This window comes from Apodemus sylvaticus, chromosome 5 (genome assembly GCF_947179515.1).
Source record: "Apodemus sylvaticus chromosome 5, mApoSyl1.1, whole genome shotgun sequence".
In the NCBI taxonomy this organism is placed as follows: Eukaryota; Metazoa; Chordata; class Mammalia; order Rodentia; family Muridae; genus Apodemus; species Apodemus sylvaticus.
Genome location: NC_067476.1, coordinates 56,508,464 through 56,525,383, shown reverse-complemented (window position 1 = coordinate 56,525,383; position 16,920 = coordinate 56,508,464). Strand labels below are relative to the sequence as shown.

At 41.8% G+C, this 16,920-nt stretch overlaps 1 protein-coding gene across 1 annotated transcript in view; it reads left to right on the top strand.

Annotated features, from left to right (window-relative positions):
* The window catches only part of Pde11a (phosphodiesterase 11A), a 373,525-nt gene that overhangs the window by 185,174 nt on the left and 171,431 nt on the right, over window positions 1-16,920 (top strand). Inside the window, exon 6 of the mRNA XM_052181167.1 lies at window positions 9,560-9,692. Within this exon, the coding sequence (XP_052037127.1) occupies window positions 9,560-9,692 (133 nt within the window). The remainder of the gene's footprint in view (window positions 1-9,559; window positions 9,693-16,920) is intronic.

The following is a 16,920-nucleotide window of genomic DNA, read 5'->3' as shown; positions in this document are numbered from 1 at the left end:
GGAGAGGAAGAGAAGCCAAATGGTTTATGCACTATCAATGGCCTGGAGATCCAATGATGGTTGGCATTCTTGTTCCTTGGGAAATGGTGAGTTAGACTGGCCATCAATAGAGCCAGTAACAAACACAAGTGCCAGCGGGCCTATGACTTCTTTCTTTGAGAAAACTGACCACTATGTAAGCTGCTCTGACTCACAGAGCTGAATCCTCACCCAGAAAGAAGAGCAGTACCTGCAGAGTGGAGACCCACAGCTGACTCAACATTTCCTGCTCTGTTTACTCCCCTCGTTGCTAATCTCTCTAGTTGGTTCTGGTGACCGTTCAACCATGAGACAATGACTCTTTGTTGAGTTACAATTTTTCTGTACTGTGTTCTCTTTGACAATGGATTTATTTCCTTTGGAATCTCTGGGTTGGATAAACATTTAGTCATCCTACTTTTCAAAAGATATCATTGCTGATGAGGTGCTGGCAGGCGGGTGGAAGATACCCAGAGGCCCGCCCACTGCCATGCCTGTAGGAGCCACTATGATGAGCAAGTGTGTAGTGGAGAGATGGGAGAGAAAGAAAGTGTATCAAAACAAAACAATAAGCAAGCTCATTAACAAGCCAGGATAAATTTTAGAACAGTGGTTCTCAGCCTTCCTAAAGCTGCAACTCTTTAATACATATCCTCATGTTGTAGTGACCTCCAACCATAAAATTATTTTCATTGTAATTTCATAACTAATTTTTCTGCTGTTATAAATCATAATGTAAACATCTGAGTCTTCCACCAGTCTAAAGCAACCCCATGAAAGGGTCAGTTGCCCCCTGAAAAGATCAAGACCCATAGGTTGAGAACCTGTAGGGGCTTCTGGAAGTTAAAACATCAACCTCTACCATCACAACAACAGAGACACCAGGGCTGGCTGTTTGTGCTAATTGCCAATCTTTTCCTTTCATAACTAAAAGGTTTGTTTGATAGCCTTCAAAGACAAATGAACCAGTAGAGATTAAAGTCCCAGTCCTGGGGACTTGAGACTCCTGCTGGGGTCCTAGCTTTCTGTTCCTCTGGTATTGACTTCGTTCTTTAATCTCCTAATTAAAGGACAATTTCAAATAATGTTGCATAGCTGGTGGTGTTATGAAGGCCCCCAGAGATAACAGGCTTTTTTGAGAAGAAAAGGTAAGGGATGGAACTTTGGTTTGTGAACCAAATTGACATCTAGTCAGTGAAGGAAAATGTCAAATGCTACCACATTTAATCTGTAGGTCAAAATCAATTGCTTTGTTTGAATGCATAAAAGAAAAAAAATTACCTGTCCCAAATACTAACAATTTTACTGGCTAATAGTCAAGCTACCAAAAAAAATCAATTGGCAATCATTTTTTGACAGTGAGAAAACAGATGGCTAAAACTTCTGCTCCCACACTATTGATCAATGTCTAGTTAATAGCCAGAGTCTTCCTTAACGATTACCAGTGCACTCAGGAGAGTGAGCATGTTCAGTTTTGAAAAACCTGATACACTGTAGAATAGTGATTGATGAAAAGTGTCCAGAAAGTACTTGACATACATGTATATGTATGTGTGTGTATGTATGTATATATATATATATATATATATATATATATAATTCAAATATACACAAGCAACCCAAGACTCATGAGTATGGTGCTAAAGATATGACATGACAGTCATTTATAAGGCTATGAAGCTTTTAATACAAGGTTCACTACATAGCACAGCGTTTGGATTCTTCCATTGTAGTCTATTCATTATTTCCATCATGGATAAACTCTGTTATTTCCTGAATCGATAGAGAAAAAAACAAAAACAAGAACAACCAAACAAACAAGCAAACCACAGACCTCTAAAGCATTCCTGTGGTTTAGCTTTATCTGTATTTTTAAATTTTCCCTATGTTCAAAAAATTAGCTAAAGCCAATGCCCCCTCTTCTCACCTATATTTTGCACTTCCTTCCAGTGGTTCTCAACTTGTGGGTCATGACTCTTTGGTTGCATATTAGATATTTACATTACAATTCATAACAGTAGCAAAATTACAGTTATGAAGTAGCAATAAAAATAATTTTATGGCTGGGGGTCACCACAACATGATGATATTAAAGGGTCTCAGTGTTAGCAAGGCTGAGAACCATTACATTAAAGCATCTATCATAGTCCATTGATATTGTCTATATGTTTCCTGAAGCTATGACCACATTAGCTTCTGTCCGTACCATCTCCGTGTAGGTAGGACTAGAGTTGGATTGATACCCTTGTGCAGGTGGTGACTTCTAAGATTCTTTGTCGTGGTTGTGACTACCTGACACAAACATCTTAAGGAAAGAAAGATTTATAGTAGTTTATGACTTATGAGGTGTTAGTCCAGGGTGGCCAGTACCATTATTTCTGGGCCTGTGGAAAAGGCTGAACAGCATGTCAGTGGAAACTTGTGGTGAAGACTGCTCACCTTGTAGTGGACAGTCATCTACTTCCTCAATCTAGGCCTTCTTTTATCACCTCTCAATAATGCTATTATACTATAAGTCTATCAAGAGATGACTGTATTGATTAGGGCACTATCCTCAGGATCCAGTCAATTCCCAGAAGCCCATGAGCCAACAATCAATGCCCCAACACATGAGTTTGTACAGGAACAGTTTATATTCAGAACAACAGACAGATTTCCATGTACCAACTCCTTAGGTCATCAAGAAAGAAACACTTTTTGTACGCACTCCAAGCATGATTTAATCTTCTATAGCCTAATTCTTAATTAATACAAACCCAACCAATTCTCATTCTTAAAAAATAAGATCCTGAGAATTTCTAGTGAAAATATGTAAATAAACTCTGATATTGGCAACAGAAATAGCAACATGGCACAGTCTAATGACTAACATTATTTTATGTATGTGTTTTGTCTTCTGATACATGTTATTTTGAGAAGTAACTCTGGAGACAGTCTTAAATTTATTTGCACTGTTTTCTGTGTTTGAAACTTTAGCAAAACTAGATTGAAGATGTTGAAGTAGCCTGTCCTGAGTTGTTTCCTTTAATCTGTTTTGTTTTGCTTGTATAGATTTCTCTCTAAAGCTGGTCTGGACCTTGCCAGCCCCAAGGCTTGTATCTACGGCCCTGCCCTTCCCTTTGGAAGCAGTCACACTGCAGCCTTCTGTGTTGTCTATAATAGGGCAATTCTCTTTTATCTTCATCTCCACTGTCAATACAGTTGAGTTTGTGAAGATCTTTCTGAGGGCAATTTCAGTCTCACATTTGGAAGCAAGATACCACAGAGGAAAGGAAACCGTGAACTGTAGGCTTTTACAGGAGACTCACATAAATAACTACATCTCTCTACATGCTTGGTCTTTGTAAAGCAAGATAAACCAGATTTACTGTGAGCATGGTAGTTAGATATGAATACTGAGTTTAGAGAGGTCAGTTTTATATAGTTAAAATAAACTATTATTGTTGGATTTCATCCTATAAGAATGTTTCAATGAAGATCAAACATTCATTTTATTTATTTTTGCCTTCCCAGACCATTATTACAAGGGTTGAGTTTTCTTTGTGCTAGTTTTTTCTCTAAGATTTCTTAAAAATATTCTCACTGCACAGGGAAAATAGCATTTTGATTTTAATGTTAAGAAGCCACAAACTAACTTTGGAAGCTGTACAGGTTCCTTTTATGTGTTAACTTGACACAAGCTAGAGTCATCAAAGAGAAAGAAGTTTCCAATGAGGAAATGCCTCCATGAGATCCAGCTGTAAGGTATTTTCTCAATGGGGGAGGGCCCAGCCCACAGTGGGTAGTGCCATCCCTGGTTTGGTGGCTCTAGGTTTTGTGAGAAAGCAGGCTAAGCAAGCCATGTGAAACAAATCAGTAAGCACCACCCCTCCATGGCCTCTGCATCAGCCCCCAACCCCCAGGATCCTGCCCTGTTTTAGTTCCTATCCTGATCTCCTTCAGTGATGAACAGCAATATGAAAGTATAAACCAAAAGAAACCCTTTTGTCCCCAACTTGGTTTTTGGTCATGATGTTTTGTCACAGCAATAGAAACCCTAAGTAAGACGGAAACATCAAGATTCTTCCAAAATACCTATATGAGAATATCAGCCCAGCTGTAGTGCTCATCAACACAGACAGGGGGCTGGTAGAGTCTGAAGGAGCTCCTGAATTAGGTGTGTGACAGTGTGCACCAAACAATATGACCTTAATATCCAGGGACCAAAACATTTCACAGAGCTTGGTGGAAAACATTTGATACTCTAAAATGCAGTTGTCTCCTTGGACACTCAGGGTACAGGGGACCAGAGGAGCCTGTGTCCTTAGAGCTATGTGCATGCCACAGAGAAGCACTTAGTTGAACTCATTTGCACCCTTAAACTAAAAATGTCTGGGAATGCTTGTATTGCACATGTGTTTCCAGTGTGGTGGCTCTTCTTAATTTGGTTAGGTATAAATGAAAACTTGGATGTTGGCCTTTCATCTCTATAACTGGAGTTTTCTTTTTTTGTTTTGTTTTGTTTTGTTTTTCTCAAGACAGGATTTCTCTGTGTAGCCCTGGCTGTCCTGAAAGTCACTCTGTAGACCAGGCTGGCCTTGAACTCAGATATCAGCCTGCCTCTGCCTCCCAAGTGCTGGGACTACAGGCGTGTCCCACCATGCCTGGCAATGACTGGAGTTTTCAATTCAAGAAAGCTGGTTAATTCAAATTTAGATTTAAGTTGATATCCTGATGATAAGACTTGCTGGAAAAAATTCAAACCTTCATTGATAGGATAGGACTTAGAAAGCTCAGACTCCTTGGGGAAGACTGTTTCAGACTGGCCTTCATACTGAGGATCAAATACTGGCAGAGCTATGTCTGTAACTGCTATAAATAAGAAGACATGCCAAAGAATAAGCTGATGAGGAAATCAGATTTATGTTTGCACAGAATAATCTTTTTGGGGAAGACCAAGGGGCTGATATTTGATGTTACATGTCCATCTTTCAGATGTCTTGAAGAAGAGATGGAAGCCAGTCGCTGGCAATCCACACAAGCATCTCTGTGAGAATTTGGACCTTCTTTGATGTTACGAATACACATGAATATGTATGTTCATGCTAGATTTTGTCAGCGCTCATTCCTGTAGGCCAGTGGTTCCCAACCTTCCTAATGCTGCAACCCTTTGATGCAGCTCCTCTCACTGTAGTGAACCCCAATCATAAAATGATTTTGTTGCCACTTCATAACTATAATTTTCTGATATTATAAATCATAATAAAAATATTTGTGTTTTCTGATGATCTTTTGGGAGTCATGACCCACAGATTGGAGAACCAATGTTTTAAAGAGAACTGTTATGTCTACAGAGTTGTCCATGGTCTTAACCATGTCCAGTTCCAATAGCAACCAACGCAAAGAAAGGAAACAACAGTGAATACAGGGGTCCTCAGTCAATACAGAATACTGGGGTCCTCCAGGGTCAGGACAAGTTTATCAGCAGGGTATATGTGAAAGAACTGACCCTTTAAGCCAAAGGTAGCCCTCAAAAATCAGAATTAACTGGGGCCCTTTGATTTGTGATTAAATGTATCACATTGTCATGTAAAGAAATACCGACTTCCATGTGAGAATTTACTGCAGATGTGATGCTTTTAAAAGATGCTTACTGTGCTAAACTCTTGGCTTAAAATGTTTGAACTATAACTAGTTTAATTAGTGCTACTATCCCCAGTTAATATACAGTTTACAGATGACGTATGGTAACTCACCTGAAATCATAGTAGTGAAAAGGGCCATTTGAATGGGACAATCTGACTTCAAAATGAGGGTCTGAATTATAGTGCACAAAAATCATCCTTTAAAAAATGAAAACAAAGAAAAGAAGCAGGGCTCTGAAGGCTTCAGTCACACTGAGACTGGAATTGAAAGGTTGAACTGGTGCGAAAGCCAGAATCAGATTGTTGCGGTCCGGATGTTCATTTATTGCACCTGATCCCCCTAGTGGGAATGGCTACAGGTGCTGCCTCTGGGAGGTGATTAGATCGTGTTGGTGAGCTCTCATCGATGGGATCAGTATCCTTACAGAAGCAGCCCTTGGAGAAGTCTCCCACTCCTCCCATCATGTGAAATACAGCAAGAAGGAACCCAAGGCCAGATCTGTAAAGGCTTTGGTCCTGGGTTTACCAGAACCAATGAGAGACAGATAGTTGTTTTTGTTATTATTCACCTCACTTGTATTTTGTTACAGCAATCTAGACCAAGACAATGATACAAAGTGACAAATCGACTTTCCTGGTTTCTCTTTGGGCATCCAAGCTCCTAAATCTTAACCCATGGACCATCAACTGGACAGATGCAAGGATGTTTGCAAAAGGACAGTTTTCATTGTCACAGACTTTGGGCCTTTCAACAGTGCCTGGTCATGGAATCCAGGCTCCTGTTTCTACAACTGTTGCTTAATGGTAGAATTATTTCAATGCAGTGTGCAGTCCGAACTGAAAAAAAAAATGCTAAAATGTCCTAGATTTAGAAGGAGGCGTTTGGGAGCTCTAGCTCAGTGGTGTTTTGCCATCTTTTCCCCTCTGGGAATTCTTTAAGTGGGGTGAGGGGGGCGGGGAGCCCAAGGCTCTAATGAGCAAAGCCTGCATTTCCCCTCCTTTCCCTTCACAGCAGCTCAGAGCAAAGTGTTCGCTACTCTCTGCACCTTCCTGCCTCTCTGGTGTTCAGCTTGCCCTGCCTGCCCCCCATCTCTCTCTTGTTTTCAAAGGACAGTCCACGGGCCTTGGTTTTCTTCTGTTTATTAAACTTCAGAAGGGTAATGAAGAAACAGAGTCATCTGTGAGCCAGGCGTGAGACCTGGGTAAATCGATCTCTTAGGAAGTTAGAGAGCATCTCTGGGCTGCAGTTTTTCTGAGTTGGTAAGATGCAGAGAACTGCATCCATCTTATAAAGACGCACACAGAGACAGCAAGTTAGTTAACAAAACATCCTGGCTGGCCCTGTTCTACAGGGATGATAAATCTGTTTTCTCTTCCTTCTCCCCCCCCTCCTCCCCGTGTCTCTGCTGTTTCCCCTTCTTTCTTCCCTTCAGGATCAATTTCTCTACACAGCTATCCCTGAGAAAATTCCAGCCATTTAAACTTCATCTCCCTGAAAATAATCATACCTCTGGGTCAGCTCCGTAGGCCCGAGGACCGACTGAGGTTCTGGCCCTGAGTTGTCCCCGTGAGCAGTCTGTCCATGCCTCAGGAACACCTGCCATCTTTCTCAGCTCCTCACTTCTCCAAACAAAGCCTTGCTATGAATCGTGCCAGGTATTCAGGAACAAAATGTATGTCACCGGTGTCTGGCCACTGCGCCCCTGACATAGTTCTGACATCTGCAGCTGCCATCTGGAGCCTCTTCACCTTTTTGGACTTCTTATTCACTACCCTGAAGGCTCCTAACATCGCTGCTTGAATGGCCTTTTCTTTTCCATATTTGTAAATGGTTCTCTGTTGCCTATAGCTAAGGTCCCAGCAACTCTTTCAAAAGTCTCAGTTCTTGGGCCCTGGCCTACGCCCTAGTCTTATTCCTCTCTAGGTGGTCACTCGTTTTGCTGTGCCTATCTGAAATTCCTGATATTTCCTCCTCACACCCCAAATCTTTTCTGTGAACTCATGCCCATCTTGAAAGACACATGTTGAATTGTCCAATGCTCACTCTCTGTCCCCACTTTTCTTCCTTGTCTCAGCTCCATCCTTGATTTCTCTGTGAAGGTCTTTCCAAGGTCACACTTTGGCCCTTTCCCTGCATACTCTACAGGTCGTAATCAGTCAGCACTTCCCAAGTATGGGATCATGAGAACTTTTAAAATCATAGTGTGTGGAGCTGGAGAGATGACTTGGTAGGTAGGTAGAGTGCCAGTCATGGCAAGCACTAGAACCTGAGCTCATATCTCTGGTGCTCATGTTAAAATGGAGCCTGACCGAGCCCATGTACAGCTGTAGTACTAGCAGAGAGAGGTAGGTAGGTCTCTCAAAGTCACTGACTGACAAGCCTAAGGAATTTGAGAGATGCTCAAAAAATAAAATAAATGATCAGTTAAGGCACCTGACATCATCCTCTGGCTTACACACACACACACACACACACACACACTCAAGCACACACAGAGACATATATACAGGCACACATACAGACACACATAGGCACATATACACACAGGCACATACACAAGCACACACACCACACAGGCACATACACACAGGCACACACACAAACACACACAGGCACACACAGGCACACACAGGCACACACAGGCACACACACACACACACACACACACACACACACGAACATGCCCACAGGTACATATACCTCCATACCTCCATGTATCTATATACGCAGAATAAATGTACTGTAAAATAAAGTGTGTACAGAAATCACAGAACGCATTGGCAAGTCAATGCCTCTTTGAAAGAGCATCAAGAATTCAGTCCATGTGTTTTGTTTTGTTTTTATAACTTTAGGAATGTGTCTGTTAGCTTACATCCACATGCCAGGTATATAACCACGCATCTTCCTCTCTGTTGCTTTCCTTAAAGCATAACATAAAGCTTCATTTGTCATAGATGTAGGAGAAAACAGAAAACTGACTTGGTTATTTGTGTTAAAAAACAAAACCACTTTCCTTTGAAGTTCCCAGTCTTTGTATCTCTTTGATTTGTGTACCACTTAAGAGCTACAAACCCAAGCCTCTTATTAAAACTTCCATTTGCAGCTAGAGATCTACAGAGAATAAGCTTGTGTACTCTTCTGTGTTTTATATGCATTAAGAAATGAATAACGTCACAAATGTATCCTGAGTTTACCAGTCACAGATGTGGTGTAGACCTGATGGTAGATGATAATGGCTGCCCCTCCTGATCATTCACGCATCTGGTGGTCTCCATGACAACTCCCGCAACAGCTCCTGCTCTTTTGCATTTGCCACGGGCTCCAAACGGGTACCTACAGTATAATAACAACTATGTACAAATGGGTACAAACAGTGTAATAGCAATGACTATTTACAATCTTAGTATTTTCTTACCTAAAATGTAGCTTAAACTAAAAACACCAATAGGGCTATGTTACCATTGGAAACATAGCTCAATGACAGACTGCTGGCTTAGCCTGAATAAGGCCTTGTGTTCCATCCTCAACCCCCAAACATCTAACTCTTATTTCCCAGTGTTCCCACCTTCTTGATATCAAAACATCTAGGATGTTCAGCTAGGGGTTCAAACAGAGGAACCCAGTGGAAATGCATGAAGCTGTGTTGGCTTTCTGTTATCAGTTTGGTCTTTGCCTTATTGTGTGTTTTTATCTGTCTAGCTTGAGGCCTAAACACAGCCCAGAGTTGCTCTCTGGCCCGTAGAGGATCTGTGTTAAGTGGCTCCTGATAATTGTCTCCCTGTCATCCTATGACTAATACTGTTTATCTCTCCATAATGAGGACAAGTGATGTTGCTATTAATGTAGTGTTATAGAGCTTACTTTGCAACAAACTTAGTTTCTCTTCTTTCTGGTTGCTGGTCTGGTGCTCCGACAGTTTCAAAGAAAGCATGGAGAAATCGTCCTACTCCGACTGGCTGATAAATAACAGCATCGCTGAGCTGGTTGCTTCGACAGGCCTTCCTGTGAATGTCAGCGATGCCTACCAGGACCCGCGCTTTGACGCTGAGGTAAGAGGAGCCCTCTATTTCGAGGTCCTGTTGTCACAACGTTGATGGCTTTTCTGGTGGAGGTGGAGAAGGAATGTCATGCAGAGCCATGGTAACCAAGATAATTGACACTTCTGCACCCTCTGTGATCTGGTTCCAGCTTTGCCTGCTCTTGGCTGCTACTGTCTGGGTCTGCCCAGACTTGGGGTGGAATAATGATCCTTAGCCTGACGCTGTTTCATAACAGGGCAGGCTATTGAATAGAGGGTAAATTATACAGTGAGGTAATAATAAAAATGCACACACAACATGCTCTTTGGAGGTAACGATAAAAGCACATGCATGACTTGCTCATTGCCAACAGAAGCTAGAATCACTATCATATTTTTTAAAATTGCTCCCAATAAACAGGATAGCCTGGCTGTTTTGGAACTCATTCTGTAGACCAGGCTGGCTTTGGACTCAGAGATGCACCTGTGTCTGCTTCCCAAGTGCTGGGATTAAAGCTGTGCACCATTACCCTCCCTTCAGTCCTTCAGTATTTTTTAATTTCAATCCAATTAATTAACTTACACTTGACTTAGTCTTGACTTTCAAGACTCTTGTACAGGGTCTTGTTATACAGCAGTTCTCCTGCCTCTTCCTTGGAGTACTGGGATGGCACACATGAACCAACACAGTTGTATTTCACAATGATCATCTTGGCTATTGAATAGAGGGTAAATTGCTACTGAGAGGGACATTTAATCCATGAGATGTTAAATCTAGGAGGTTATTTAGCAGTTCATAGACACTGAGAGCTGATTCATGCTTAGATGTGTGAGGATACAATCTCTCAGACTCCACAGACCATCTTGTGTATAGTCATTATGAGGACCTGTTGATGTTATGGAAGCAAGAATCTAAATCTGATAAATGACTCATCAGATCGTCTTTGTGTATTTCTGGAGCTGTTAAATCCCCAATTCCCCATCTCTTGGACCAATCCTCTCCCAGGCTCTATTCTTCATGGTTTTTTGTCTTCTTCCTGACTTTGGTGCTCCCATCTTGGAAACTGATGAACTCCCAGTCTGTGTTGGATACAATCATCATCTCTCCTAGTGGTGACCACCTTCCAGCTCTCTGCAACCTGAGACACTGTGTTTGAACTCCAGGAAGCACATAGTCTCAGGTGTCCTCACTTTGCTTGTGAGGAAGAGTACCCCAGCACCTGGCTTGTAAGGCTGCTGGAGTAAAGATGGCACACAGGTGTCATTATTTGCATGCTGTGGCACTGTGCTTGAGAGCAGAGTCGTAAGTTCTGTCTCTGGCTAGGTCTTTCTCTTCCTTGATCTGAGAAAGAACAAGTACTAAAGAAAATCTTTCTATGCCCACAGTGTTATTAAGAAAAGCTCTCAGTATTCTGTGATTACCACTAATAATAAATGAACAACACAAGGATATTGGCTGTGCAGAAAATCATAGTTGCCAGTTGTTACAAAGTCAACAAGTTTAATTGGCTGTGGGAGAGATAAGTGTTTCCTGGCCTGGATCAGATCACTAAGCTGGGTGTGAATGGCTGATGTTCTGCCCATAGCTCTGGACCGTGGGGAAGATCAAATTCTGGAGAAAAAGAAAAAAGGAAAAACAACAAATTAAATAATTGCCTTTTCCCTGAGTTCCTAGAGTATCTGTAAAATGTAAGAGAACATGTGCACACCTATATGTCCCCTCCTCAGATTTAGAAAAGATCATTACTTTTGAATTTTGTATTGATTCTCCTGTTCCCATCTCCTTACTCCCCATTCCCATGGGTAACCAATCTCCAAAATATGAATTTAGCATTTCATTGCTGGCCTTTGTGGGTTCATTGCACACAGAAAGCCCTACCAAATATGTTTGGCTTTTGTATCTCTCTGAACTTTAAATTGACTGATACTGTGTGTATTCACCTATGGCTTTCTGCACTCAGCATTATGTGGCTGATTCTGCCAAGTATGAGCATTATATAAAAAAAACTAAGCCTCATTTTGTTTATCCAAAAGGTTTCTGATTAGACCTTGAAGTCCAATGTTTTACTGATCTATCATTTGAATGATAAATGAATGAAAAAAAGACATCCCTCTGCCCTTTGCTGGTTGTTTTTAATTGATATGATCAATAGAATGAATTTAGAAAAAAAGAAACGAAGAGGAGGACATGACTGCTCCTAGGTATGGTAGAGGAGAAGGTTGATGATGAATATAAGAGAGAATCCAGAAAGAAGCAAAGGAAGAAACATCTGGGTGAGTTCAGAGTGAACACAACTAGACTGAGCCAGGCCATGTGAGGATAGAGGGAAGGAAGAACAAGAGAGGAGCAGCAGAGAGAGAGGGGTGGCCTGGGCAAGAGAGCAAAGGGGTGAAAAGGACCAGTGTAGCCAGAATGGCTGGATTATATATGGAAGAGGAAGGAAAGGGGAAGGGCAGTCCAAACCCTTCCTGGAGAGTGCAGGGTAGGGGTGTGCCAGCATCAGTTTTGATATGTTAATAGGCACCTCAGCCACTTGAGACCTAATGTGTGTGTGTGTGTGTGTGTGTGTGTGTGTGTGTGTGTGTGTGTATGTGTGTGTGGCCTGTGTGGGGGGAAAAGAGTTCGACAGGGGACCCTAGGGAGAGAAGGGCAGAGAAATAAGGCAGGAGACACAAAGAATGAGGCCAAGACCAACTTGTTCAAGGCCGCCAAAACTGTATTTTCTCAGGGACCTTATACAGGCAGGGGAAGAAGTGAGCAAGTAAGATTGTCCATGTAGCCCAGGCATCCTGCCAAGGTGAATCTCTGGCAGCTGTAAGATGTTTTCTTCTTCTGGGAGGGCACAGTGACCATTGACCATCTCTCTAAGGTCTGTAGCTAAGAAGTCAAAACCTAAGCCTATCTTTAAAACGAACTCTAAACATAAAGTAAGGTCAGTTTGGCTCTTGGTGTGTGTGTGTGTGTGTGTGTGTGTGTGTATGTGTATGTAAATTTTAAGGACAGTTTTTAAATTGACTTGTTTAATGCATATGAGTGTTTTGCTTGTGTATGTGAGAGAAACAAAGAGAGAGACAGAGAGACAGAGAGAGATACAGAGAGAGATGGATAGACAGAGACAGAGAGAATGACAGAGACAGAGAGAGAACCTTGTGTGTGTGTGTGTGTGTGTGTGTGTGTGTGTACATGGTACTTGTGGAGGTCAGAGGAGGGTCTAGGATACCCTGGAACTGGAGTTTGGATGGTTGTGAGCTGTTGTGTTGACCCCCTGCAAGATCAATAAGTACTCTCAACTGTCGAGCCATCCCCTCTGCCGTTTGCTGGTAGCTTTTAAGCTATAGAACAATTCAAAAAGATAATAATGATGCCAAAAGGATTATTGATCTTTTTAATAAGAAATAATTCATTCCATCAAGCTTTGCCTTGCCGTATAAAGGATAAAAGCAAGCCGGCTTTCCAATTTCTGTGTCATTCCCACCTTAGGAGAACTCATGGGAGGCCTAGAAACTCAGCCCAGCATCCATAGGAAGAGAATGACCCTTGTTTTAAATTTGTTTTGTTATTTTTCCTCTTAATAGAAGCTACAAAGGATGGCTTTAAGGTGCTGTCAACCTCACTCCAGGTGCTGTCAGGTACCTGTTGAAGGGGCTATGGCATTAGTAATCTAAGCTGCCCACTACTGGGTATGCTCTTTGTAAACCTCTTCAATAGTTAATGGAGTTTCCTCTGGGGGAGAATCAGCAGGGGAATCATGATGATTATCCACCTTCTGTTTGCCTAGAGTCTTTGACTCTCATCAGGATTGCCTGTTGGTCTTGAAACCATACATGTGTTTAAGGCCAAATTTCTTAGGAAACCATGACAGACTGCTATATAAAATATTATAGACCAAAGAAATGAGTTTTAAAATGGCCACTTATGATCACTGTAATTATTCTTATGTTTCAAGACTCTATGATCCTTGAAAACACCTGAAAAAATTGTTAATATACATTGACTTTATCTATTGTGGTATAAAAACACTCATATTGATAGATTTTTGGAGTATGTTTTGTATCTACCAGCTGTCATATATCTTCTCTTAGGGGACACGGTGTTTGCTTCTAAAGATGTGGAAAAGGATGCTGCTAGGCGTAGCCCTCCAGAGATGGCCACTCAGACACAATTTATAGCTAACTGAAGTCTTTATTCTAGCTGACTGGGACTATACTCAAGTAGTTAGCAACTTAGGTGTAGCCTTGGGTGTCCAGAGGTTTTGAGGGTTTTTGAGGGCAGAAGCCAAGTCTTGGCATTTTGCTTAGCCTCTGTGCATGTGCAACTTGGGGGAAAGGGTACACTCCTCAAAAGCAAGTTTAACAGAAGCTAACACAAGCAGTTCACTGCACGGGGTTCAACCCAAAAGGCAGTTTAGCAGAAACTAAGATAAATTGGCTAGAACTTCCCAGCCTTGGGTTCCTGGAACAGAGTTGGGTAATTTTTCATGGGATTCTCCATGAAGGTGATCAAATTCTACTTAAACCAGAAATGGCCTCAGCAAGATGGAGGATCCTTTCCTTGTCTTCTTGCCCTATCACGAAGCTACATGAATTGTTTTCCTGCTGCTGCATGATGAATCACGATGACTCAGCAACTAAGAACCCCCGCCCCCATCACGCAGCTTCTGATGGTCAGAAGTCTGAGAATGACACCTCTGGGCTCTCTGTTCAGGATCTCCCATGGCTGAAGTCAAGGCGTTAGCCAGATGGCATTGGTATCTGCATGCTCATTAGACTGTTGACAGAATGGAGTTCTTTGCCTGGTAGAGCACTACCTATGCCCAAGGATGTCTATCTGTCAGGAGACAGTTTCCTAAGCCCGTTCATCTCAGGAACAAAATCTACCTTGGTGGCAGGAACAAAACTGAGTTTATGTTCCCAGGCTCCAGACCCCAGCTCCTCTCCTGCTTCTTCAGATCTTTCATGTTTGTCTGTTAACCAGGGAATGATGCAAAGAGGGAAGATGCTGTCATCCCATTATCAAAACTAAGGCACACAGTCATGAATGAGTTGCTTGTCTTGACTTAATTGACTTCAGCCAACTTCCCCACTCCTTTGCTCCCTTATCATTCTAGAATCCAGGTCAGAGTCCAGGAGACTGAGAAAGCTGAAAGGACCCTGAAACCAGGTGACCCGGCTAAGGCCCAGTCACCAACATTAACGTGATTGTTTAACTCCTATATCAAAACGTGATTGGTTAATGCAACAGCCCCTTACACTCACCCATGCTTTGTTAAATGTTCTAAGATCTCCCTTCTGGGATGCTGGTCAGACCCTGAACTCACCTGTGTGTGTAGAAAATAAAGCTGTCATTTGAAGCTTCTGTTTCTGAGGTGAGTTTTCTCAGCTTCCACCCTGAACCCAACACATGGGCTCCCAGAGGTGGCCCTCAGGTCTTGAAGATGGCCTCTCAGCTCATCCTCCAAAGCTAACAGGAAACACTCACTATAGGCAGTTGATGCAGAAGTATCAAATATACTGTCAAGAGTGACTTCACACAATCTCTGGCTTGATTATCCCACCACCTTTGCCAAGGAAGTGACTGTCATATGTTTGTGAACCTCTCTTCATTCAAGGCGGGGAGAGAGAGGCATAGAAGACTTATACAAAGCATAAGAAGAGACAAGGTGGTATCAGGGAGACATTGTAAAGCCTATTCAAAAATGAGTCCACACAAAAACCCCTGTCCCATAAAGCGACTTATATGTCCTGATAAGAAAAAAGATCCAGAGAATAGAGCAATATATACAAGTTTATGTAGAAATGGACATGTTGCTTTCTAATAAATACCTCAGACAGAACATGTACAAAACAGCTTAGAATCTTCTTCCCCCATACCTGTATCTCTCTGTGTTTCTCAATCTCTATGAAGATAATTCAGATCTTCCTAATGCTTATGTGAGGGGTCTCACAGGCATGATGCTGCCCTTTGCTCCCTTGTACAGCTGGCTCATAAAGAGGTCCAACTGGCCCTGTCCATCAAATTTACTCAGACAATGATCCCTTCTCACCACTCAGCTATTATCAATTCATAATGGTGGTCCTCGATACCATCAACTCCAGGCTCGTTCATAACCGTGTCCTCCTGACCTGACTCCACTTCCATCTTTCTGCTAAATGGTTTATTCTCCCCACAACAGCCTACTGCTTTTACATGATAAATCATATCATAGCTTTTCAAAGTCTCCTTATTTTGTGAGAGAAAAAGGTAAAGGTCATTGTCTCAGGAGTCTGTAGCACCCTGCATGATCTGATACACCCCTGTGCACCCCTAGAGTCTACCTTGCTAATACTGTAATAGCTACACTATTAGCTACATTTTCCTAGAACACACCATTCACACGCTGCCTCAGAGCCTTCACAATGCCCTTTCCTCAGATGGCATTCTCTCTAATATCCTTTGGCCCTCTTTCTTATTCTTTCCAGATAACATTAACACTTTCTAATATATAATTTGTTTTTGTGTTTTTTAGTCTTTATTGTGTTAACTTGTCCAGGGGAGATATGAACAGGTATCGATTTACCCCTTATAAAGCACCAGTAACAGACTAGAGATATGACTCTAACCAAGTCGAACTGGGTAAAACAGTGATTTTTTTTTCTGAGTTACTTGTGGGAGCGTAGGCAACATAAAGGCTGCTACCCTACTGAAGGAGGTCTCCCTCACTACATCACTGAAGAAGAGTCTGCTTCAGTCCAGCTTAAACGTCTTTGAAAATAAGAGGGCCCTCAAATATCTAATGGGTCATCTCCTGAGCCATTTTATAAGTTACTCATGAGCCCCTTCCTATGCCCTTTGCCTGAATCTTTACCTACTCTCATGTGGGTAACTGTAACTGCTTTGATTCCAAGATGACAGAAGCTCTGGCATGCCCAGAGAGGCCAGCATTCCGCAGTGGTCTCCTATTACTAGAGTATAAGCACCATGAAGGTGAGAAATCTTTTCAGTTTTGTTCACTGATGTACTCATAACTAGAACACTGTTTGGTTCATAATAAACATTGTTATTGGTATTGTTCAGTACTATGTGTTGTTTGACTCTACTAGAGATTGTTAAATACATTACCCACTGACATATGAACAAGAATATATGTATAAAAGAAGATAAGGATGATATTATTCCAGCCTGTTAACCACTATCATCTCGAGAGATGATAAGATTAGAGCTTTTAATTTTATTGTTGCTTTAACATTTTTACATGTTCATATTATTTTTATGACCATGC